Source organism: Eleginops maclovinus, chromosome 11, assembly GCF_036324505.1.
Source record: "Eleginops maclovinus isolate JMC-PN-2008 ecotype Puerto Natales chromosome 11, JC_Emac_rtc_rv5, whole genome shotgun sequence".
Taxonomy (NCBI): Eukaryota; Metazoa; Chordata; class Actinopteri; order Perciformes; family Eleginopidae; genus Eleginops; species Eleginops maclovinus.
In genome coordinates, this window is record NC_086359.1 from 13004677 (window position 1) to 13031760 (window position 27084).

The 27084-nt window shown below is 38.8% G+C and overlaps 1 protein-coding gene across 1 annotated transcript in view; it reads right to left on the reverse strand.

The window, feature by feature from the left end:
• Positions 1–27084, reverse strand: part of jade2 (jade family PHD finger 2) — a 148541-nt gene that overhangs the window by 64350 nt on the left and 57107 nt on the right. The window contains exons 5-9 of the mRNA XM_063895068.1: positions 12822–12979; positions 9410–9621; positions 6477–6644; positions 2960–3076; positions 430–924 (exon numbers count right to left, since the gene is read on the reverse strand). Coding sequence (XP_063751138.1) covers positions 430–924; positions 2960–3076; positions 6477–6644; positions 9410–9621; positions 12822–12979 — 1150 coding nt within the window. The remainder of the gene's footprint in view (positions 1–429; positions 925–2959; positions 3077–6476; positions 6645–9409; positions 9622–12821; positions 12980–27084) is intronic.

Below are 27084 nucleotides of genomic sequence, written 5' to 3' on the forward strand. Positions count from 1 at the left end.
ATTTATAATTATGTATTTTTTCTGTACGTGGAGGTTTATTACAATGAATTACAAATACATGGCATCATTTCTACTCTTTAATATGACAAATTATCATTTTTCGGTTTTAAAGATGCTACGATTGTTTGACAAATCAGTTGATCAATATAAAAATAAATCGGCAACTATTCTTATAATCGATAACTCCAAAAAGTTATTTTTCATGCAAAATAAAGTTTTCTGTATATATGGATTTTTTCTGTTTCATATCATAAATATGTCTTAAATTTGGAATGACAAAACAAGACATCACTTTGGACTTTGAGAAATCTGGTGTAATATTTTTACTATTTTCTGACATTTTATAACCTAATGTGTAACCTAGAAAAAAGTCTGCAGATTTATCGTTCTAGCAGCCATAAAGTATTTCAGTTCCATGGCGTAACATACCTGGGCGACGGGCAGCCCCAGGTTTTCGGCAACCTCCCCGGGCTCCACCAGTTGGTAAAACTCATCCTCCAGCTCCTGCAGCTTCTGTTTCCTCTTGCTCACTTTATCCCTCTCCAGCTGTTCCCGCTCAGCTCGCTCTGATGCCGACATCGGGTACAAAACCGACCTCTGCTCCGGGTCACTGCTGATGTTTGGTAGGTGCTGATGGTCCGGCCGGAACTCAGAACTGACACCTGGGTTGGTCCAGTCAGATCTGGCTGCTGCTATTGCTCCGCTGATCAAGGTGGAAGTGGTGCTGTGGGTTACTAGGCTAGCACTGGTCAAACTGGTTAAGTTGTTGGAGGTGGAACCGCTGTTGCTGGCGATGCAGCTGTGCTCAAGGCAGAAGGACTTGAAGCGAACCTCGTCGTTCTCTGCCAGGATGGTCCTCATCTCCAGGCCGTGGTCGAAGGCGCAGGTCACATGGAAGGCCACGATACAGGAGGGCATGGAGCACTGGTAAAGGAAGAAAGAGAATGAGTACATTAAGATCAGAGACAGAAAAAATAAGAATAAAGGTAGTATAAGACCGACAGTGGATGAGAGATGATAAAGAAGCAGAATGTGGTGGCAAAATGATAGCAGGGAAGTAGAAATCCTATTTGAGACAGGTAATTATGTGGATCGGTTAAAAGAAAAGCAGATAGAACTGCTTGATGGCAAACAAACTCTTATCTTGGAGCGACTTCACTATTTCCTCCTCAATTTCTAAGACACTATTTGTTTTAAAGTGTCATTTTCAGTCAATTTATTGTGTTATCAAGGTTCCAGTACAAGTGCAGCAAAGCAGAAAGACAAGCCCAGTCAAAACAAAACATGGTTCCTCCATTTTTGCTGACATTTGCGTCACTTGGGGTGTGTGTGTGTGTGTGTGTGTGTGTGTGTGTGTGTGTGTGTGTGTGTGTGTGTGTGTGTGTGTGTGTTTGTGTGTGTGTGTGTGTGTGTTTCTCAGGGCTATCCATTACATGTCATACTAAGAGGCAGCCTCCAACTGAGTCCCTCCAGGCATGGTGTGATCGTGTGCGTGAGCCCTTGTGGCTGTGTGTTGTTGTCACTGCGTCCATACAGTTTACTGTATGTGCGGGTTAGTGTGTGTGCATGTTGATGATGGTACTTTTCCGAGGAGTTCAGCATTCAGCGGGATGGTGACTGTACTTACTGTGTTGTTTATGAGTGTGGTGACAAAAAACCTGACTGATCCTTCTGACTCAGTCTGGAAAACAACTTCTGTTTTCACAAACAACCTTTTCATACTTCTCCATACATTAAGCACTAAATCAGTGCTGCTCATTAGCACTGTGTTTCTGTGTTATGTGTGAGGTGGCAGCTGATCAGTGACTGTGCTAAAGCCGCCTGCCTCCCGCCACGGAAACAGGGGAGAGACTCTCCCTACGGGCTACACTAGCTCAAGGACTTCCAGTTAATCTAAAGCATCAACACTGTGACAGCACACATCCTCAGTGCTGCACAAACAGGCATCTGGACTCACTTGTAGGTACACACATTCATATACATCCAGCGCACATGCAAATACAACAAGCGTAGGGCATTAGCAATCCAGTTCACCTTGAGGGCACTTTTAAAGATGAATGGTCTGTAAGCTAATAGCTGTAAAGTGGGTTAGTGTTAGTGTGTCAGCGGGGGTTTGTTTGCGTATTCAACAGCATGTTAAAGAGGTGCCCGGTTCAAACGGATCCACACACGCCCAGCGGGAGGCTAAGAACTACGATGATCTGTGTTGAGAGACATTTTATGTGAGAGGGGCATATGTGTGTGTGTGTGTGCGTGTGTGTGTGTGTGTGTGTGTGTGTGTGTGTGTGTGTGTGTGTGTGTGTGTATGTGCTGGATTTATAATGCTAAACAATTCTGCAAGAAATTGTGTGCCACACTGTACATTAGGACTTTGTTTGTGTCCCTGTAAGGCTTTTTTTCCGAGTGCACATTTGTTTGGAATATATCAGTTGTTTTTGGATGTAAAGGTCTCATATTGAAACTGATTCAAACTTTCACAACTTTTATTCCGTCGTTTTCATTTCAACACCACCTCCAGACGATATACATTGAAAATTAAATGACATTAAAGTTGAAATTATGAGAAGATGAAGAAGACAACAAAGGACGAAGATGAGGGAATACATATACAGCGCATCGGCTTGGCTGTTGGTATTAGACCTCAGCCTTTAGAGCCACATTGAAAAATGAAAGTAGCATGTCAGACATGCATGAACAGCAGAGTAAAAACACACATAATTTGGATATTTGATTCAATTGTGCCTATATGTTGTTAAAGTGAATGTTGAATGTAAGCAACACATGTGTTTTATTAGTAAGTAAGGTAAGTAGGGTGTTAAGCATGATTAAACATGAAAAACTAGAAACCCAACTTATTTCTTGAATTTTTCTTGTGTTGAGTTTAATTTTAAGACACTAAGTTCCCCTCATAAAAACATGAAGCACTGGTGATGTGATTTTAAGCGTGCATATGCCGTACCTGTATGCAGGTCCCTGTGTGTTCTCTACACAGGCTGCAGGACAGAGCCCAGCGGCTGGCGGGGATGTGGGACACCTTGGTAATGGGCTCCATCTTCTCCGGACAGCCTATACTCACCTACAGAGAACAGGTGAAAAAAACACATACAAAGCACCTTGTAATAACCAATAACGAAAATCAACTTTGGGAGAAAATGAATCGCATTTGTTCAACCTTATCATATAGTAGTAACATTTGCTATATGATCATAGCATTTTCCGTATATTTTACTGCTGAAATGAATAGTGGCTTAAGTAATATAACTCATTAATTAAGCAAAATCACAAACATATTTTGGTTATTAGCTGCTTTTCTCCCTTTTGCGCAAAAATAAAATGAATATCTTTGATTTGCATCAGTTGGTTGAACAAGCCATTTTGAGACTTCTTAGTGTGTTTATGAGAATCATGTGACAGATATTATCACCATTTTGTACGCCAAAATATTAATAAACATTAATTTGTCATGCCTCGTAGCACTAAATTCATTAATAACAATTTGTTCACATATCAAAATATCATAATGAATAACCAGCTAGCGATTATGTTTTCCAGATTTTTTTATTCAGCACAAAACCTACATTCAACGTTGGTCTTCTCTGATTGATAATAATCAACTTAATGTAGGTTGAATAATAATTTCTTCAGTGTCTCTGAATTTCAAAAGCCAAGATCTCAAATTGGAAAGTAATTTCTTGGACCTGAAGCCTGGACACCTGTGCTCCCCGGAGAAATTGTAACGATGGCAAAAACCCAGTGTGACTGAGTCTCTCTGAGCGGCCTATTCAGAGAAGCATTGGCCCTAAAACCCTTCTCCACCAAAAACAACCAAAAAGTCATTGACCTGTGCCAACCCGCCATGCAGGAAAGAGTGGAGAGCACTCAAAACCGAAGTGCCATTTCTTCCTTCCTTCCTTCCTTCCTTCCTCCGCTGCCTATTTCTTTCCACAAACCATTCCACCACTTTCACATCCACTTAATCCCATATTTGTGGCATTGCCCACTTTCCTTGTCCTTCATGCTCGCATTAACAAGCTGACGACGGATTTCCGTGGTTCATGTCCATCCCTCTCCTCGTCCACTTGTTCTTATATGTGATTTTATTTCCCTCCTTTCGTCTGCTCACCCAAAGAATAAGCACAAGGCCTTTCTGTTATTATCGATGTCTTTTGGGCAGCACACTCGATCGGAGTAAGGGTCAATTTACACTCCATTGAGGTTGTCAATATAAAGTGCAATTCAGACAATGATGCCGCAGCTGACACCTTCAATGTTCGCTTCTTTTATACAGCTGATGTGTGAACCAATCACTGCCTAAAGGATTTCCACTTTTTGAATGCTGTGGTTGATTGATTGAATTCTTGTGCCCACACATGCACACAAAGAGGTTATATTTTACATGATTCCTCCACATTGTTTCCTCTTGTGTTGGTCAATACTCAAAAAGTCAAGGCTGTAGTTGTCTGTGTGTATGTATCATTCATTCCTTTAACATGCACTATGCCAAATGAGCATACTCTAGCCTCAATTATTTCACATTTCAAAGCCAGTATATTTACAAACGGACAAATGTTTTCAGTGGAAAAGGGGGAAATTTATAGTTTTGAAAAAAAGGCATTTTAAAAGAGGGTTTTGGCATCTGCGCAAGTGTGTGTGTGTGTGTGTGTGTGTGTGTGTGTGTGTGTGTGTGTGTGTGTTTGTGTGTTGTAAAGAGCTGTTTAAAGAGGGACCTCTCTCTAGGGGTTGAAGGCAGAGAGCATACACTCAGTATTGTACTGTAATGTTTGGAGGCACACACACACACACACACACACACACACACACACACACACACACACACACACACACACACACACACACACACACACACACACACACACACACACACACACACACACACACACACACACACACACACACACACACACACACACACACACACACACACACACACACACACACACACACACACACACACAGAGCCTTTACAGCAACTGGAAATTTCCACTCCCATCATATTCAGTACAAACTACAAACCACAACTGTGATGCGTGTGTGGTGTTTGTGCATGTGTGTGTTTCTTTGCGTAGATGTCTACTATTAACACCTCTTTAGCTCATACGAGCATACACAAAAGTCTATGCACACACACGAATGTGTGTACAGCATAGACATGCAAATTATCCTTTTTTCTCCCTCCACGGTAGGAAGAGAAAACAAAAGCGAACGGAGCAACGAAAACAATTAGCCCAATCAAGGGTGACAGAAGGCAATTAAAGTTAAAGGTTTGTGCTGCCAAAAGTCACTCTATTACTGAGAAATCTGCTGCTGGAGTGTGTTGATGAATAGGCTGAAGACACATGACTGACTGTCTTAACATTTTAAAGGTGTGTGCAAGGCATGAAGCACATCCGCTGAAATGAGCTGCATCTTCGGAGCATTCAGATGAGACGTCTCTCCGATAGGTATCATCAAGACACATCAGGTGCTGCTTGGCTACATGCTTTAGAAACAGGTTCCTCATAAATCAATCTACATTTATCTGCAAACTGATTGCGGGATTGACGTTTAGACTGAAGGAGCTTCATGAAGTATTCAAAGTATTTACTGTAAACAAAAAAACCCAGGTGATTAAAAACTGACAGGTGCGTGTATTTCTCAAAATCGAGGACATATTACCTGTAAAACGTTTTTATCTACTGTTGCAATTAATTTCCATTTCAGGTGCACAAAATCCAAAATCGAGGGAATTTATCTTCAAATTAGTCAGACATCGTTTCTACTGAATTCAAGTAAAATTAGCGTCACAAGCTAGGAAAATCAATTAACTTATGAAAATATGCTAGAAAAATATAATAACCCATGACTTACTGGTTCATATTAACACATTTGTGCTGGCTATTTCCCTCTTCATGTTCCTACTAACATCTTAAGGAACAGTGCATAACTCCATTACATAAAAGAGCAACCAAACTGTTTTTACTTTATGTATGTATGTTTAGATCTTACATAACAATGTTCATTGGAAAGATGTTCTTTCCTAAGTATAAAGATTGAATAAATATATAAGGGGTTGAGACTTCAAGGAACATGAGTGGGAGGTCACAGAATCATTCTGTTGATGCGAATGGTGGAAAAGAAAACTGTCCTTCAAAGAGTGTGCAATAAAAGCTAAGCATCTTCAGAAAAGGATGCCTTTAGGGGTGAGGAAGAGAACAAGCTTAGATATGAAGTCAAAATTTGTTTAAACAAGTTAAGAGTAAGAATAAGCACTGTGCGGGTCCCCCTACATCAAACACCACACAGTCTAAAGGTGGTTGTGATTCACCATTTTTAAAGGTGTAAGAAGATTCATGTCCTACACCACATTAAAGAAAAAAACACTCAGACAAACATGAAAGAAAAGGAAACTGGAACAGCTACAAACATCGTACTATATCTGGATGATTTTGACCCCTCTGCCTCTGCTCTGGTCTCACCTCAGGGATCCATAAGGCACAGCTGACGTGGACCCACTTGGTTCCACTGCGGGTGGGCTTGAGGGCCCCCCCCCTCTTGGGGCAGAGCAGACATTTGGGCTGAACGCCCAGAGCGCAGGTCCGACACAACCAGTTCCCCTGGGGCACCTTCAGTATGCCATAACATGCCTGGGACACGGAGAGAAAAAAGAAAAAAGAATTAGAGAAAGAGAACAAATATTTAGAAAAGTTTAATGGTTTTCTAAATGTATCTTCTGTGGGAAATAGGTTGATACATGGGGAAAGCCTGGCTCTGTAACAAAATCTAATCTGTTTAAATTTGACTTATGAACAAACCAAATACAAATTGTGAATTATTACCCTTTAAATGTGCTAGTACGAGGGTTAGGGTAATTTTTGCAGAGCCAGGTAAGGTTTCTGCATGATAAAGCCCATAGTTGTGGCAGTTCTCCTACCTTGCAGTCAATGCTTTTCAGAACACCATGAAAAAATGTGTAGCTATTACAGTCACTCTGACTGTACCCTCCTTCATTGCTGTTTCTCCATTGCTTTCTTATTTAAATCGATCGATATACAGCTTGTGCCATGCTTTTAAAGAACAGTTTAAGCATAATCTGTATTTGGAAGCTAATAAGCAGCACGAAAAAAAGAAAACTGCATTACTTCTACTAAATCAGTTTCCAAAATATATGGCTTTCACTAATTTGAGCTACTTCAGGAGCCAGACTGGAGAGAGATGATTTAAAACAGGCTGGATTTGCACCCAGATGTGATTCTAACCAGCTACACCACAAGGCCACCCCATCGTCTAGTGTTCATGTCAGAATACTTTTTATATTTTGGAAACAGCATGATTTCAGTGGTTGTTGCATCCAAACCAAAACCTTAAAAAGCAGTTACAGTAGGCTGCTGCTTCTTTCTTTTATCATATCAAATTCGCAAAGTCTCACATGGAAAACAACGTCTTCTTTCTTCTTTTAGCCTCACCATACAGCTCCTTAAAGCTAATGCTCAATGCTTCGCCATTAATACACACTCAAAAAAACATGACCTATTAAACATGTTATCATTCCCCCCAAACTTTTTTCTCTCCACTCTCTTGAAATTTAATCAACTAACAGAAGCGGGACATTTTCAAAATGCCACTTGGTGTTGTTTTAAGATCACTGCAGGCTATTGTATAATCAGCGCTCCACCCATTTGCCCTTCCGCCCAAACTCTAGATTAACCTTAAGGTTTTGATGCCAACATAATAGCACACCAAATCATATTTGATAAGATCCAAAGCCCAGAGTCGGGAATGGAGAATGATGTTCTGGTCAGATATAATTTAAGTGTATCAAAGTGCCTTTTTTCTGAGAAGTGAATCATGATTAACACTTCTTTTTGATTCATTATCACAACCTCTGTGTCAGATATATCAAATCTTATTTCTAAGAACTAAATTCAAACTTTTAGCCGAGTCCCAAATTACATTTCAAGGCCAAACATCCTTAAGCATCAACAAACTGCTGCTAAAAGCCAGATCTCAGAATTTAAATCAGTCACCCTACTCCACAGAAGAAGGCCGTCACATATTTTACCACAGAAAAAAGTTAAATACATCATCAGTTATTAGAAGATAATATGATAAAAAAACAAATTTGCATTGACACAAGGAAATAAAACAAGACATCAAAGACTCCATCTTCATCAAAAGCAATTAAAGTAATTGATTTAAGGTTTTGTTGATCAAACCCTTAAAACACTTCAATAACCAAGGCCTATTTTTAACCGGCGGAAGGTTAAAAAGAAAGCCCTACTGAAGAAGCATTGCTGGATTTGTTTGCCATATAAAAGCGATAATATTCCTGAATACTCCCGGGGGGCAACTACCTCTTTATCTGCTCTACATTTTGTTTGTGTGATAGCTAAATGTTTGGCTGTTACTTTTACTTAACACAAACTGCTCTGTGGAGAGGCACTATAGAACAGTGCATTGGATCCAATATACACAAATATTTATGTTTTAATGATAACAATTTGAGTTCTAGGTATTTGCACTTCAGCCTAAATAAAAAGATGTCAAATAGCTGACGCAAACATTTTTTATTAATTAAATTAAGGAATTGACGGACTACTCAAAGAGCAACACAACAAAGGATAGAGTTTGTCATCCTATTGATTGTATGAAATAAACAATTATCACTTCATGTGATTACAATGATCCTGTTTTCGCTCTTTTTCTAAATAATTTTCCATATAAAGGTTTTTTTCCACATTATGAGTGGATTTATCTGTGACAGAATAACATGGTATTTGGTCTGCAGTTGCTCAGCAGGAAGGCTGAGGCAGTCTGATGACACACTGAAGGTGTGTTAGTGTCAACTGGACCGACAGAATAATTAAAACTGTGTTGTTGTTTAACAAACACAGCAGCAAGCCTCAGGGTGTCATAGGTAGCACTTCTGAAATTGCAACAAGTACTTTCAGGCAGATGATAAATTAAGTCAGAGGGAGAAAAATATGTAAGGGCATCTCTCTGAGGAAAACAGCAAAACCTTCTCTTTGAACAACCTTCATTTTGTATTTCACGTTTTTCCCCTTCTGCTTCTACCTGTTTATTCCCCCAAGGGTGATTACCATCTTTAAAAACATAATTTAAAGCCAAAAAATACTTATTATTATATAAATATATTCACAGAAATGCTGTTTTAAGTTTAATTTCTTAACATTTTTTCAAATTAGTTTTTCTAGTCCATGTTCAAAAAGTGTATTGTTTTTCTTGTAAAGAAAACATCTTATTGTTGCATTTTTTTCAAATTGTTTATGAATTTAACCGTACATTCCAAATGTATAGATGTCGCAATTGCTCAAAGGTTTGGCAGCACTGTATGTCATGATGGTCATGCCAACACATTTGAATCGAATCGATAAGCTGCTTAGTTACTGACCTGATGAACGCAGACGTTGCACTTGTCACAGAAGACCATCTCGTTGCCGTCCTCTCCCTCTGGTGAGCGGCAGACGTCACAGACCACGTCCTCGTCATACTCGATTCCTAGGCCTTCCTCCGTCTCGATGGCCTGCCGCATCTTCTCCTCGCATATGCTCTCCAGCTCGACCAGAACACACTCCATCGTCAGCTCGTCCAGCTCTGGTAATGCTGGGGACAGAAAGTAAAACTTGATTTACTTTTGTTCATTCTCTCAAACTCCATTAGAAGATTATGGTAGGTTGGGAAAAACTGGGGTTTAGTATAAGGAAAGGGAGTTGTGTATTTTATTGCATGTCTTCTTCATTGTAATTTTATTTTAACACTTAAAAGAGATATAATGAGAGAGATCATTTAATGAGAAATAATGAGCCTTTAGAGAAGTAAAAGAACAGTTACAGGTAGAAGTATTTCTTAGTTCTTGTTATCTACAAGGATAACACAAATCAGAAGCTACTTATGGGAAACTCAAATTGAGAGAGTCAAGTTACCAAATTTCAGTTATTTTTGCGAAAACACGTCATTAATTGGAAATGCTTGTAGATTCTTAACATGATCCTCACACAGGTCACTGACTGTTTTATTTGGGCAAGCTTTGGATAAATTGTGCTAGAAATTAGCTGCAGGATGTGGGAGTATGTGAAGTTTCAGTGGACTCTATTAACCAGAGAAAAGCATAGAAACCCTGCATGTGCTCCGTCGCTACTAGCCCATATACAAACAGAGCCAAAAACAACCTAATTTGTCATGAAACCTCCTTGCCAACAGCTCAGTTCACTGTGCCAATATTTGTCGGCATTAGCATTAATATTCCTGCTCCATTTGCATCTGAAAGTACTGCCTTGCTCTGAGACTTCTAAATAGTTGATGAAAACTGATTTAACTTGCAATTTCAAGCTTTCTTCCTCATAAAAGAAGTATTTTAAGAACCGTACCAGTAAAGTGTGCTGGACGGTGGCAAACAGATCTGGAAGGCTATTATCTCATTACATGCAACGGTATTACAACACTTATTCAAAATGGTTAACAGCAAGGCATTAAACACTTTTAATGCTTTTAATTATTTATTTTTTAAATAACAGGGATTTATTGGATAACAGTTCAAAACTGTATAAGAATCTTGAGTAAATGCCGTTAATGAAGACTGTCCCAACCCAAATTACAACCTGCAGAGTAGAGTGAATATCTGTTCAGCCACAATCTCTGAAATTCCGAAAAACATTAAAAAAAAAACATTAAGTTGATCACTTTTAGACTGAGTATTTACAATGTCTTTTTGCCTACCGTCTGGATTCTATCACAAGCGATAAATAAACTTCTGCCGTCGTAGAATCTGTAGTTGAGGATTAGTTATTGATTTATTTGAAGGATTCGGCCATCAGTTGGGAGGTTTTTTAAAGTGGGGCTGAGCGTCTTGTGTCTATATCTATTATTTATGTCACTCAATCCCTTTAAAACCCAAAAAGTAAAATACATTTGTCCTGGTTATTCAGCATCTTTGTGCCGACAGGGTTATTTATAATCTGAGTTGCTGTTTAACACATACGTAGAGACTATTTCCAAGTTATTATGGAAATGGACAAAACACCTTTCTGCTGAAGTTGGTTTACTGGTGGGTCATCTTTATTCTTCATATATTACTCTTGAATCTAGCCGTCAACACAAACTTTGTGTAATGAAAGTAATTGTGTGATTGTAAATGGTGTGAATTTAAAAGCTGTATTTCAAGCAGACAAAAGGGAAATACAGTTTGCTATTAACCCGCTGTGACATTTACATCATAAACTGAACACACACAGGAGGGAGGGAAGCAACATCGCTGTGAGTGTGTGTGTGTGTGTGTGTGTGTGTGTGTGTGTGTGAGTGTGTGTGTGTGTGTGTGAGTGAGTGTGAGTCTGTGTCTGTGTACCCATAGTCTAATTGCTACATATTTATCTTGCTTCCGTGTGCGTACACATAAAAGCTGTACGCACATGCACATGTATCATTGTGTGTATTCAGCCAAGACTGCACTTATCTGTCTGAAAGAACATAGTTTCAAAAGCAGACAAAAGACACAGGCACATTGACTGAATATCTTTCTTTACTTTTCAGTATATTCTAATGCATTCATCCTGCATTTTGATGACGCATTATGTTCCGTTCTCTCTTTTAACTTACTTTATTGAATGCATTATAATGCCATAAAGTCTGATATTCAATGCTGAGTGGTGTTTCTCTATCACTACTGACAGGCTGGTGTTTTCCCGTGTTTTGTGTTGCAGTAATGTCCTAGTTCTCTGCAAGAAAGTTTAATTACCAGGATTCAAAGTTTTCAAGTTCACATTTAAAATTCACAGGCTCCCAAATATGCATACAGTAAGTGAGATACAAAATGCTGAATCATCCCATCATGCTTCACCCAGCAGAACCAATCATCCTTCTATTTGTTTGGTCTAGTATTGAAGGTTATGAGAAACAACCCACTTCTGCTCTGGCAGGAAGCATTGTATATATGTGTGTGTGGGTGTCTGTGTTTGATTTAAGGAGAATTACGTCCCAGGAATAAAGGCCTGAAACCCCAGCGGGGATTTATAAACACAATTACTCCGCTTTATCTGGAAGGAGCCGATCAGATATCAAATAAAATGGTAGAGATGGCAGAGATGCTAGGGGTCAGCAGTTGTTGTCACCATGGAAAAATGGAGGATGTAGGAAAGCAGAGGAGAGAGAAAGTGACACTAACTGCAGAAGAAGAGGAACAGAGTAGATGGAGGAAGCAGGTGACGATTAGAGAATAGGATGTACTGAATAGTTTAGAGCATCTGCATCACGATAACAAATTTAAAGAAGCTTTGAGAGTTTAACAGTTGACATGGAGGTGTCTTTTAGATCTGAACTTTCAGATATATGGTTATTATTTTTGATGGAACATATGTAATAAAGGATATGTGGGTTTTAATTGGCAATAGTGGAATAATGAAAAACATAAACATTAATGATAACCTTTTGCAAAATATGCAAAAATCTAATTTTGCTGAAAACCAGTCTCAATTTCTCTGGGAATATTGACTGTTTCGTTTTATATGTGAATATGTTGTTATAGGAGAGAACAATCACCTGTGTTACTAATTCAGTCCCATATAAGTTACAACTTAAACTAGTCCATGAGACTGAACTAAAACCACATCATTCATGACACAATTTGGTAGGTGATTATATAAAAGAAAAAATAGTAATAATCATAATCATTTTCAGTTTAGCACTTCCAACCGTTTCCGATGCCTTTGGAAAGTCTTTGACATTTAATGATGAGCTTTTGTTTCTGTTGAATTTCAACATGTTCTCTGGCGTTCTTTATGAATTTAGACTGTGAGTCAGTTTGCACTCACCCATCTGTCTGAACTCGTTGTTGACCAGCTCCAGCCAGGCAACATCCAGGTCGTCCAGGTCGTAGCAGCTGTAGCGCTGGGTGGGAAGAGGCTGGGTGATGCTCTCGGTCTCCTGCCTGTTGTCTGAAAAGACGTCCGCTGAATCAATCGACAGCAACCTGAAACACACACAAAGATACACAAAGTCTTCATCATGTGGTCTGGAAACACATCAACAAACCTTAGACGTCACTTTGGCAACTCACATGGAGCCACAGCTAATCTAACTAAACTGAATACAACTCATAATTCAATGTGTTGATTGGTTGATGTTCATTGACAAAATAATTAAACAATACAACATGTAAGCTGTGGTTGCTGGCACCCATGAGTTGGCACACTGTTGACAGTAATAATGCTCAACCTAAGTAGTTTACTGCTTCAATGCGATGTTTACAGCTCATCAAATTTAGAAGTGAAGACAGAAGCTAGGATTTGAGCTTTTCTCTCCTTGACTGTTTGAGACACTGAAAAAACACCTGGGGGGATTTTCTTTTGCAAAATGGATGACGCTGCATTCCTTAAATCTGTATTTATAATGGTAAAATTGAATTTATTGGACAATAGGCTTCTGTGACATTCACCCATCAACAAGATGTACAGACCAATTATATCCACAGCTGGTGTCTGGCCAATTGACCAGAATCAAATGATGGGAATTATATATACTATAACTGTATATTCAACTGTGATGGTCATCTTTAAATACTCCCTCATCTTGTCTGAGCATCCTCCTAACAGACATGTCCTGACCTCATGATCCAGGAAGACTGAATCAGAGTTTGATGGATGCTAAAAACAATAAAAGTGAAAGGGCAAAAAGAGCAATCGAAACAATGACACATGGAGTGGTAGTACGCAGCAGTGACAGGAAGCTGCTCCAGGCAGTGTCTGGTCTCTAGAGCCTCAGGCCGGGATGTCTCTCTGTCAACAACAGCAGGAAATGGGGTCAGGAACTCTGCTCGACCCACTGGGAACCAATAAAGACTCTAACATGCTCATATGAATGTGTGTACACTTACACACATGAATCCTACACACAGGCCTGTGTAAAACCTCTGGATGCTCTGATTCATGCACAAGCTTATCATATTCTATTCTATGTATTCTATTTACCTACATAATAGTTCACGTCTCCTGCATTACTTGAACTGAATTGGTCTTGCAAAATTATTTTTCACTATTTTATTTCTACTCGCACTTATTCATTGTTTTAATATATTTTTTAGGTCTTAAAATATATTTATGTTGCATTGTTGGAGGAAACTGTGACTTGGGTTTTTCATTGTCTACCTACAATGTAGCTGTGACTATGACAATAAAGACCTTTGAACCATTGAAAATCAGGTAGATGCATACACAAACACACATTTTCAGGCAGGGAGACACAATACCAGAGTGAAACACTGTACAGAACGAACACACACACACACACACACACACACACACACACACACACACACACACACACACACACACACACACACACACACACACACACACACACACACACACACACACACACACACACACACACACACACACACACACACACACACACACACACACACACACACACACACACACACACACGATTCAAACGCCCGGTAAAGTCTTGACCTTTGTGTGAAAAGGTGAAGTGTGTCAGTGATCAAAACAACAAAACAAAGCAACCTTTAGCTTTCTGTTTAGCTCCCCGCCTTCGATGCCACATTATCACACTGCTCAGTTATTATCATCATGCTCCGTCACTGCCGACGCTCGTACTACCAGCCGCACTGTGATCATCATCCTCCTCCTCATCATTATCATTATCCTCCCCATTATCATCACTACTGCTGCCATCATCATCACAACAGCTGCCACAATTTATTAGAATGGCAGTTCTTATGTGTTGCCAGAACATTTACAATATGAAATGAAAATAACACAGACGATCAAATAAACAATTCAACTGTCGTACGCCATGGAAAAAAGCCTCATCAGAGCAAGATTTATTCTATTACACTATGAATTTGAAAGCGGAATAATTTTACAATTTCACACAATACAAATGTAATTGTTTGAACTGTAAACAATAAAACTAATTGAACCTTAACAATTCTCATTACTCCCTATTTCCTCGTCATTTTCTTATCATTCTTAACGTCTACCTGTCTTTACCTGTTCCTCATTCATTCCCCTTTCATTTTTCTTGCTTAGACATTTGGCTTATAGTAAATGCAAGGATAATCTTTCTGTGTAAACCAATAAATGAATTGAAAATGAACAAAAATGCAGTATTATAAACTTTTCCAAAGGACTAAGATTGTATTTTACTTGTGTATGTGCACTGTTGATTGCCCCACCAGCCCTGGATCTTTGCATTTCCAGATCAATCGATGTCACCCTCTCAGTAATCTGTGAATGAGTGGTCAACATCAGCATTTCCCTTGCTGATAGCGCACTCATAAATCAGATAAAAGGCACAGATCTGATCTATTTCTGTTTGGGAATGGCCAATTTAGACCGCCAGTGCAGGATCAGCGGAGGCAAATGTGTAATCATTAATAAATGAAAAATGTACGATCTTTCAGTGAGGACAAAAAGGCAGGTCCCTGTTTTGGCCTGGTATCAGTTTGATATCCGATACTGGACAAACAAGCCCAGTTCACTGGCAGGGGAGAAAGGAGAGAAAAGAGCGAGACAAAGGCAGGCGCGCACACACACACACACACCACTTCTCTATAACAGCTCTGTGTTACACATACTGTAGTAGTCACACACACACTCTCTCGCGCACACACACTCTCTCTCGCACACACACACACGCACACACACACACACACACACACACACACACACACACACACACACACACACACACACACACACACACACACACACACACACACACACACACACACACACACACACACACACACACACACACACACACACACACACACACACACACACACACACGTTTGGTACTGCAAACACTAGGCTGGTTGTTTCTCTTATGTAACGGTAAAAGCAACTTCAGTGTCTTATTTCATTAGTGGGTGGTGTAATTGCGTTATCAAAGGATTAGGCTGCTGTTATTCTATATTTGTGTTATTATTAACAAATCCCATGAAAGGACCAAAACCAACAGTATGTCCTATCAAATACTTTCTAGCTTCCAGAAGCCCATTAGTTCTTACAGTTTTAAAAACAGTAACAATGTAACCTCTTAATGCTTAATCATTTCCCCAAAAAATAGGAACTGTAGTTTAAGGAAATGTTTTTTAAGCAAAACGAAGACTTTACTAGGGGACTCGTAAACCTGCAGACTAATACAAATGTGCAGCTGAGTAATAATGACAGTAGGGAATACAAATTAAATGAAATATGCTTCAGTGGCTGTGTTTGTGGTAGAGGGGGGAGATGTCAACCAATGCAAAAGTGATGTTTTGTATCATAGACTGCATATTTAAAGGGGGTTATAAGCGTTTGTACAGAAATGAAGATTGGAATTTGTATACACAGATACAGTTACTTGCTATATGGATAATGTATTTCTGCTTGTGTTCTTAGTCTTCATAGTTTTTGTTGATTGTAAGAAACATTTACATCTACCGGATGAAAACTGATTTTCAAGTTCATAATGTGATAAACATTCAACGATGTAATATACTGAGATTTTATCAGCAGAGTGCGCGTGGAGTTGATGATCTCAGCTTTGTTTATTCTAATAAGGGCTTTATTACATTAGGCTTTATGACTTTGTTTGGCTTCTAGCTGTGACTGCCAGTGTTGATTTACCTTAGCAACTTGGGAATGGGAAAAAATAGAAAAGAAAAGAAAATGAGGACAAAAACAAAATCATGAAAAGACTAGCCAATGTTTGGATGTTACGTAAATGATACATGCACAAAACTGGAAACCTGCGTACATTCAAAGCAAAAATGAAATCTGATCCCCAGTCACAATGCAAATACTGATGTATGTTTGTGAAATTAGACCTTATCTGCATTACTGATATCAGTTCAAGAGTTGGAAAATCATTCAATGTTTTGAATAAGAGCTAAGATTATGTAAATTGTGCTTTTAAGCCTGGTGTGGTGACATTTACTGTAAATTGAGCTTCTGGTTTGTTATTTCACAGGTACTGGAGAAAAAAAACATGAAAGGAAAGCTACGCCACATAATAATGTCAAGTCATCCAATCTAACAGGATGTGAGCCAATGGGGGTCAGGGCACAATGTGTTCTTCCACTGGTAAGTATCATGTAACACACACACACACACACACACACACACACACACACACACACACACACACACACACACACACACACACACACACACACACACACACACACACACACACACACACACACACACACACACACACACACACACACACACACACACACACACACACACACACACACACACACACACACACACCTTACATAATGTAGGTAAACAAAACCGTGTGCAAAAGGTCTGTTTGTTCAGCCTCTATCAGGAATACAAAAGCAGAGACAAAGTGCAGAATCATCTGTTAATACTGAACACAATAACAGAATCTCTGCCAAAAATGTGAACAGATTGTTGTCTCTTATGGGATCTAAGACCAATACTTGAGTAAGTCATGAGCTAAAGATTATGAACTCTAATTTTACATCTCAAATGTTTCACTAGTTTACAATTTATCCGCTGTAATTCTCTTCCTCCCTAAACGGAGTATGATACACATACACTGTAAAAATCTGCATTTAAGTAATAAAGAATAAGTATCACTTTTTGGTGATTTAGCATTTGTACAAAAGTTTGAAAACATTTAAAATCTGACTACATAAGTTTAGATTTCACAACAGCCGATTATAATTCATAAAATTAATTGGGCAACTAAATCTATTATTCCTAACATAAAGAATCAGAATCCCTTTATTCGTCCCAGGGGAAATCAAAATTTGCTACAGAAGCAACAGAGCCAAAGACAGCTAAAAAAATATTAAGATAAAGAAAACACACAATTTACAAAACACACATCCTGTAAGGAGATATAGCAGCCAGGTACATTTTGCACAGTTATTAAAAATGGCTTATTTATGTTTATATATTGCACATAAATTGTTATTGCACAACTAGTCAGTTTTTTTGTTGCATGAATGGGGGGTCTACCAGGGACCATGCTGGTCGCTGCAGGAAGGAAGAACCTTACTTCAAGAAGAACAATTTACTTTAAACTGAATGTGTTTCAAGATCAACAACAACATCGTAGTGTTTTAATTAGAATTGGTTGGGCATTCAATAATAAAGTCTAGACTTCTTAACACTGTTATTCCTGATGTTTGATTGTCTCAATATGTTATTAAAGAGGAAAGGGGCATTCAATGTATCACATTAGAAAAGTTGGAAAGTGAAAATGAAAGGTGTATCTATGAATCCATTAGTAGTGATTTCTCAATAGAAATATAGAAAGTATCCAAGAAGCACGCCAAGGCAGATCAGCTATAACTAGTGGAGTATTTTTTACATTTTGAATCAAATAATTCTATGTTAAACAGTTTTTTAATCAGTGAGTGTTTCCTTTTGCAAGCCCATTATATGACACAAAAAGAATATTTCAGCTAATAATGACGAAAATAATAATAAAGAAACCTTGGAAATCACTTCTGTTTACAGTTGAGGAGTCCTAATGAGGGGAGCAGCCCAGAGGGAATATTCAAATGTTCCCTCCTTGGATTCATAACAATACGACAGCTGAATTTTCTTTGATCTTAATGGTGTGTCCTATGAAATATTTATCAGGAGGAACTACACACCGTGGGGCTCTGATTAAAACAATGAAACCAAAGTCCCCCCACCATCCTTGCTCCAGCACTGAGGCCCTGAGGAGAGGTGTCTTTGGTTTACTACACGGGATGTGCCTCTGGGGAGCAGAGGAGTGGGAACTGTAAAGTATATCTGGTGGCGTATCACTGCTGAATGGGATGTTATATGAGCTTCAGCAGGGAAGAACAGCGATGTATATGTTGGTGAGTGCGTGAATGCGAAAGTATGATCAAGAGAGCGAGAAACCTGGGTCACATAACTTTTACAAATAATTCTTCTGCGTTTGCTCCACGAATACAAAATGATTTCAACACCATCTCTTCTGAAATAAACAGAAACAACAAGCTAAGTATGTAAAATGCAATCCTATTGTATGCAAATGACTAGCCTTAGTTACATAACCCATATGATCTGCGATATTTTAGCATTACAGCCTCTAATCTATCTTGTTTTCCTCTGTTTGGAGAAAACACTAGATGTGCACAGTGTGTACCATTCAGTTGAGTGTTTAGCGATTTGCAGCAATTTATAAATGGCCAAAAATGTAAATAGATATAAAGATATCCAACTTAAGGTAAATAGTAAAACACTTTATTGTAGGAACCTTAAGTTGGGTCTGGTCATTTCTCTTTCACTATTAGTAAGTCAAAAATTGAAGATATAAATAAATATATACAATATTTGTACAGTACAGCTCCGAGACCACTCCACATTTTTCTTAAATCTTTATCTCTACATGTATGGCAGCCATTCCAGTGGCTGTTGAATTCCAACACAGAAGAATGTTGTCATCAGTTTATTTATCAGTACTGTTTTAACAAACTGCATTAGATTAAACTGGTGATGTTAGCAGGGGGTACATTGCCTTGCATTTAAGTGAAATTGCGAATAAACAAAAAAACATGCAAAAGAAGCAATACAACCTATACCGTTTTATTTAAAAAAGGTTGATAGATAAAAACAAAAGAGATGGAAAGAGGGTAAGTAAAATTCAGCGAAGCCTTTTCTCTTTCCTCGCTCCCATATGTTTCTCACCGCTGTGTAAATCTCATTTTCCTCCTTTTCATAAAACGTCAATAATAATCTCCTCTCAAGGAGGGATGAAGTGGATGGTGTTTACATAAGACGTTTCCAGTGTGGGCAGAGCTGTCCGTCTGACTCTCTGCCCACACTGGACATGTTTGGTTTAAACAGACATCAACTCCTGACAGATCACTCACGAAGAGCAGGATGTCATTCAAACCAGCCTGGAAATATATACGGGGCAAGGAAGGAAAGAGGGCATGGATGAAAGAGAGTAAGACAAATGGTTATGAAAAAATAAGGGAAGAATAGACAGAATTGTGTTTAAACTGTTAAAGGAGAGATGCTGTTCACAACTAGAGTTATCTGTCATCCACCTGCCAACTACCAGTACAAGAAAAAGAGCATGCAATGCTAAAAAGGATTTTTTTCAACCATTTCATTAACCATTTATCTGCCAGTAACAGATGGCATATAAGTTGGCAAAAAGGGAAGAAGATGCTTGCACACATTTTCATCAACTTAAAACATGCAAAAACACCGTTGTTAATAATCCATCCATCCATTATTATTATTAACAAATCCTTGTTAATAATAAGAGCTTTTATTCATATAAAAGCATTTTGAGCTGCAGAGTTTACTGCAACATTTAATAGAACGTCAGAATAATTGATTACATGTTTGTGACAGGCCTATTAAACTTCAGGGAGCGGTGGCAGTAGATCACACAGAAAAAGCCAAATATTAAATGAGTAAGGTGATTGTTTAACCTGTTTCATCTCAGAAAGGATTAATCACATCCTATTACGTGTTTGCTTTGCAGAAATCACTCAAAAAAGCTTGTTGGGGGAAATATTTTTTTACCAGGTCGGGGAAAGAATAGATCGATCCGTTACTGTTTATTGAGATATGTGAAAAAACTCTGTGAAGCCTGCAGGTCACACAACAGACTGAAAATCAGCAGGTATACCTGTTGTAAACAACAGTTGGAATAAAGTTTTTTCACATTAACAAAGAGGATTGTAAAATCAATGTTGCTCTCTTTGAAATCTTTTTTTTTGTTGAAAGAACAATGAATTAATCAGACATAAAAGGGAGGTCAGAAATACAAGAGGAAAGGAACAATGATATGAGAAAAACCCAGACCTAAACAAAGCAGGGACGAAGTTACAGAGAAATGAAAAGAAAGAATACAGTTGGTTTTGAAATTAAAGAGATAAAATAAAATAAAATCAAGGAAGAAGAAACAGAAAGCTGCGTTTTCCTCCAGCTTTTAACCTTTTCTTTTATCCATTTAATTCCAAAATGGCACAATGAAGACACTTGTTGATAAGGGCGTTACTCTGCATACAAGATTAAACCACTTGTTCAGACATACCGTTCATGTGTGTGTGTGTGTGTCTGCGTGTGTGCGTGTGCGTGTGTCTGAAATAATCTCTCATTCTTGAAATACCTCACTGTCACAGTACGGCTGAGAAAACTGGCTATTCTTTTTCTTCCCTGTAATCCCTCTTTCTTCCCCTAGTTTTCACAGACTGTGTGTTTATGGCTGTGTGTTGTGTGTATTTTGTGTGTGTGTGTGTGTGTGTGTGTGTGTGTGTGTGTGTGTCAGTGTGTGCTGCCAACAGCTCCTCAGCCCCTTATCCTTGGGCAACCCGTAGAACCCCCCCTTCTCTAAAACACAATCCTATATCAGCATGCAGACTGGAGCAGGAAAATCAGGCCAGCATCATCACAGGGACCAGGGGCTACCCTGTGTGGCACTGGAGTGTGTGTGTGTGTGTGTGTGTGTGTGTGTGTGTGTGTGTGTGTGTGTGTGTGTGTGTGTGTGTGTGTGTGTGTGTGTGTGTGTGTGTGTGTGTGTGTGTGTGTGTGTGTGTGTGTGTGTGTGTGTGTCTCAACCATAAAACATGTATTCAGGTGTTCTTAATGTTAATGAGAGCAATATACAAATATTGATTTATAGAAGCTTTAAATGAGGCAGCTGAAGTTTTGGTGTTTTGGTTAACCTTAAAATGTGTCTTAGTCAATGTTTCAATTATTAAAAACACAGTAAAATGTGTTAATAAATAAACATTTTAACTAGTAGAACCAGTGTGAATGTTAAACTACCCGGTAATCCCCGTTGGCACTACTTGTTTTGTTCTGATTATAATTCAAGAAACTCACATTTCTATTATTTTTTGCATTGCAATCAGATGAAATACTAAATAATCAAATATGAAATGCCACTGCAGTAAAGGCAAATTGTGTACATTGAACACTTTCATATACGTTTCCTCAAAACTGACAAATACAAACACATAAAAATAGCCAAAAAGTATGAGCACAGGCAGAAGCACACACACACACACACACACACACACACACACACACAGTACAGCATTGGCTTTTAGGAAGTAAGTCATCTTCAAGTCATATTTATGTAGACAAACACACACACAGTCATCTTTGTTATATTTATGTGAAATAAATGATGGCACTTTTATACAACACACACAAACACACACACAATAACAAACATATTGTTGTACAGAGATCCTTGGGAGCAGTGAGTCAGCTTCATGTCATATTCATGTTAATGAAATCAATCATCCCCTAGAAAACACACATCAACATCATTTGCACAGTGACCTTTCAGAGATGGCTCACCCCTGTGCGGATTTGAGAGCAATCAGACAAACAAACACACACGCATATGCACACACACACACACACACACACACAATTTAAACTTAAATTCCCAAGAGTTCAAAATTAAACACAGATGACCACAAACACACATGGGTACACAGACACACACAACTCTCTCACACACACACACACACACACACACACACACACACACACACACACACACACACACACACACACACACACACACACACACACACACACACACACACACACGTGTGTTTGTTTGCCTTTCCTGTTAACAGTTTCTCTACCAACTGAAAAAAAGTACCCCCACCACCTCATTTTTTGCAGTCTTGTCCTCAGAAATTGCAATCTATGTTAATCAAAAGAGACGAGGCTCATCATAACAAGAGGAAAATAAATGTAAGAGGGCAGTGCAAAGAGACGGAGGGGAAATGTGTTTGTGCCTGCAGCAAGGTTTTGGCAAATGAGGCGGGGGAGTGTTTCATTCATATTTTCCACCCAGTGTGTTGGGAGCCAGAGAGGCAAAAGAGTGACAATCAGAGGGGAGAGAGACTCTTTGAGGTGGAGGCAGATAGGACACACAAAAAACCTTTGTCATGTTTTGTGGTACGCTTCGACTTTAGCTCTCTTTCAACCCTATCATAGTACACCATCATGTTCCTGAACTTGGGTTAAAATGCTTGATATAAAATGTAATACAATCTCAACCCATTATCTAAATAGCGCATGAAATCTAAAGTCTGAAAACGTCCTAATCCTTTAGATCATTTTAGACTACATTTTCAACTTCTGAAGCAAAGAATGAACAGGTTTAATCGAATAAATGTTAACAAACTGCAGCTACAATGTGAAAATGAGAAGATATTAAGGACAAAAATAATCATTACATTGTTCCTTTCGTGCCGTAAAATCCAAATTAAATCCTACTGGAAGAAGAAACAGTAACTCCAGCCTGCTCACAGGCAGAATAAACGTGAAAGCCAAGTGCTTGGTTACTGCACAAGCTGTTCAGGAGAAATGAGATTATCACTTTATGCTTTTTTTGGAACCAGGCCCCTTTCACTTTAATAGTTTAAAAGAAAGCTCTGAGAGACTGAAAACATTAGCACATACGGCGTGTATGGTGCCCATGTGAATTTTAATTGACTTCCCACTGCCTGGGGGTGGGGAAAAAGGCATTTTGGGATGGACTGTCTCTTTGAGAGACTTGAAAGTACTTCCAGGAAAATCAGGAACATTTTACTTCACTTTAATGCCATTATTTACAAGTAAGCGTAATCAGAGTATGAATATCCACTGAGTGCCTGCTTCAATGGCCCTGACGCATTTTAAAATAAACATAGGGAAAGAAAAAAGGCAAATAATTGGCACTTAATTTGTATTAAGAGAGTATATTTTGGGTTTGCTTGATGTAAGCAAGTTTGGGAAGCAAATCTTTCCAAATCAGTCACCCAGTCCTCGGGGCAGGAGAGTAATGTCACCAAACTGAGCCACAATGTTCCCTATGTTCCCTTCAGGAGGAAACACTAATACCTCTTTATATAAATGATTACACAACAACGGGCCAGTGCGCAAGTGTGTGTGTGTTAGTTTGTTTGTTAGAGAGTGTGAATATGTTCCATTTGGTTTTTCAAGACTTCAATTTCAGGCCTTCATTTGATGCATAAAGCAAATTATGTGTGTGTGTGTGTGTGTGTGTGTGTGTGTGTGTGTGTGTGTGTGTGTGTGTGTGTGTGTGTGTGTGTGTGTGTGTGTGTGTGTGTGTGTGTGTGTGTGTGTTTCTTCTGTGCTTTTGACAGATCAAGAGTAAGCATGTGGGAGTTGTTTTAAAAAGCTCCTTTGAAAGATAGGAGACCAGAGAGAAAGGGCGCTACTGAGCAGGAGAGAGAAAAATAAAGCATGTATAAAGCAGAAAGATAGGGTAGAGAAGAAAAAAGCAAAAGAGAGAGTAAGGCATATAGGCCTACAGTCAAAGGGAGGTCACACAGAGAATGTAATATTTGTTTTGATTATGTCATGAAAGTTACAATCTTTACATTGTGTGTGTGTGTGTGTGTGTGTCTGTGTGTGTGTGTGTGTGTGTGTGTGTGTGTGTGTTTAAATTCCTTTTTACCTCGTGTACAATAAGGATGAGTCACTTTTCTCCAGGAGCAAATGCAATCTACTAAAGTGTGTACACGAAAGTTTTTTTGTGTGTATATAAACACACCACTAAGCCCTTCCTACACCAACTTGATAGCAAGGATTACACTCTTATACAAGGCCTTAATATAATCTTCTCACACACACACACACACACACACACACACACACACACACACACACACACACACACACACACACACACACACACACACACACACACACACACACACACACACACACACACACACACACACACACACACACACACACACACACACACACACACACACACACACACAAACTTTGGGGCAACCAGAGATGTATTTCCATTTCCTCTTTGCTTCAATATCCATCAGTGACACATGTTCACACCTGTGACTTGCTCACTCTGTAATTGGTTTGAGGAGGTTTGATAACTGAAACTGCTTAACAAAATAAAGCCCTTTGGAATTCCCCTATTGAAACCAATGTTATGTTAAACATTGAAGATCTGCAACAACTTTTTGGTAGCTGAACAGACAAGCATACAACAGATGTAGTTACTTATTAGTGGCTATATCTCAGAATAGAAACCAAAATAAATGTTGATTTTTAATTTGAATTTATTGTACATTTTATTTGTACATTTTTACCTGGTTGCTTGTTTTGAATACTAGAACACCTGACTTAGACCTAGTACATACTGTACATGTGTTTTTTGATATATGCATGGAAGTTTGAAGACTCAAAATATTACAATTGACATACAAATGTAGGCTAGATTGTTTTAACATGAATTACTGTATGAACAACTCTTTTTTCGTGGTGAACTGCAGTCCACTGACCATAATAAGGTGTTGCTGTTGTTTTACTAAGGATATTTAGATGATTTTGCCAGAGCTGATATAATCAGCTGGAGCCTGCTTTTCACATCCAACCAGAATGGGTAACAGTCATTGTTGGCAAAAAACGAAATGCCTGAAGCATTCTTGTTCTTGCAATGACCCTGGTTTGATGCATGCTGGGACCTTTGTTGCTTGTTGTTTCCCTCTTTGACTTCATGTTTCCTGTGTGTATCGCTTTTACCAATTAAAGGAAACACACCAAAAAAGAACATACAAAAACATAACAAATAATAAGCCTGCTAACAAAATGTTTGATAAGATTCAACAGAATATTCAATTATAAATATTATAATCTTGGAGTTTAGCTAATCTGCAACCTGTATCTAAATATAAAAGAAAACCAGCTTTCAGAGCACAACCCGTCACAAAAGTGATATAAAGTGTAGGTCGTCTTATGGTCACAATCCTTCATTTGCATGCTTTTATTTTTGGCTTAATATTTTGCTACAGGCTGCTATCTGCTCCAGCAATGTTCCCATTTCCCCACAGAAATGATTAAATCAAATTTAATTCAATCATACATAATCTAATCTGTGATTTATAATACCGCTATCTGCTATATTGGAAGAACAGCCAGAAGACTCTCCTAACTCCCTTCTTCTCCCTGTCTAAACCCACAGTGCCGCTCTGAATGCTGACTAGCGGGTAAGACAAACAAGACAAAAAAACAGAAACGGGTTTAAGTACAGAATGAATTGTCTCTTCCCCCAGCGCCTTAAACACCACTACACACAAACACACACAGCAAGAGAAAATGATGGGAGCAGACAGTCAAGTGTTTTTCAGTTCTGTGAAACATATACAGGTCATAAATATTAATATACAAACGAGAGAGAGAGTGAGAGAGATGTGTTTTCTGCTGTCATGTTGTCAAGCAAGGGTGAGATAGTTTCTCTGGGAAAGAGTATACAACCAATTAGCTGCTATAAAGTGTCCTGAACTGGTTTATTGTCAACGCTCTTAACAAGTGGAAGAAATAAACAAAGACTGACAGAGAGAGCCATGAGCTCTGCATTTTAACAACCACAGTGCTAATCAGCAGATGAATAACCTATAGGCTCCACATTCCGCATACACACACTGACAAAGATGCATATTGAAGTACACAAAGACATGGACACACACAATTCGTCTTTCTATAAATGTTTAGGTAGCACATTATTACTGATTTTGGAAATACATTTTCACGATTGCATATGATTGCGTTACCTATAGGTGAAAGTTAAAATGTTGATTAAATGAAAAAAGACAATAAGTGAGAAAGCTAAACTTATCTTACTCAAAGACAAACCAGATAGTGGTCACACACAAACATTGCTAAAATCCAAATAACCGGCGTGTCACACTTGGGACTATATCAACCACATTAAATCCAACAAGTGGCACTCCAAAACAGTGTGGCACGGACACCCCCACAGCAGGATGGAAACATCCCACCAAATCTGAATTCTCACAATCTGACATGAGCTTTTCTTGAATCCAAGCCAGTCCCAATGTTAGCTGATGCTAGCTAATCTGAGAGACATAATCCAAAGAGCCAGTGAAACCCAGTGAGGAAAGAAGTGAGGTCATAGCAGGGAAATTCACACGATGAAAAGAGAGAGAGAGAGAGAGTAAGGGATGATTGAAATAGACAGAAAGAGAAAGCACTTACTCCCACCTCTCTCCATGTGTGCTCTTCAGTGTCTCCCAGAGACAGGAGC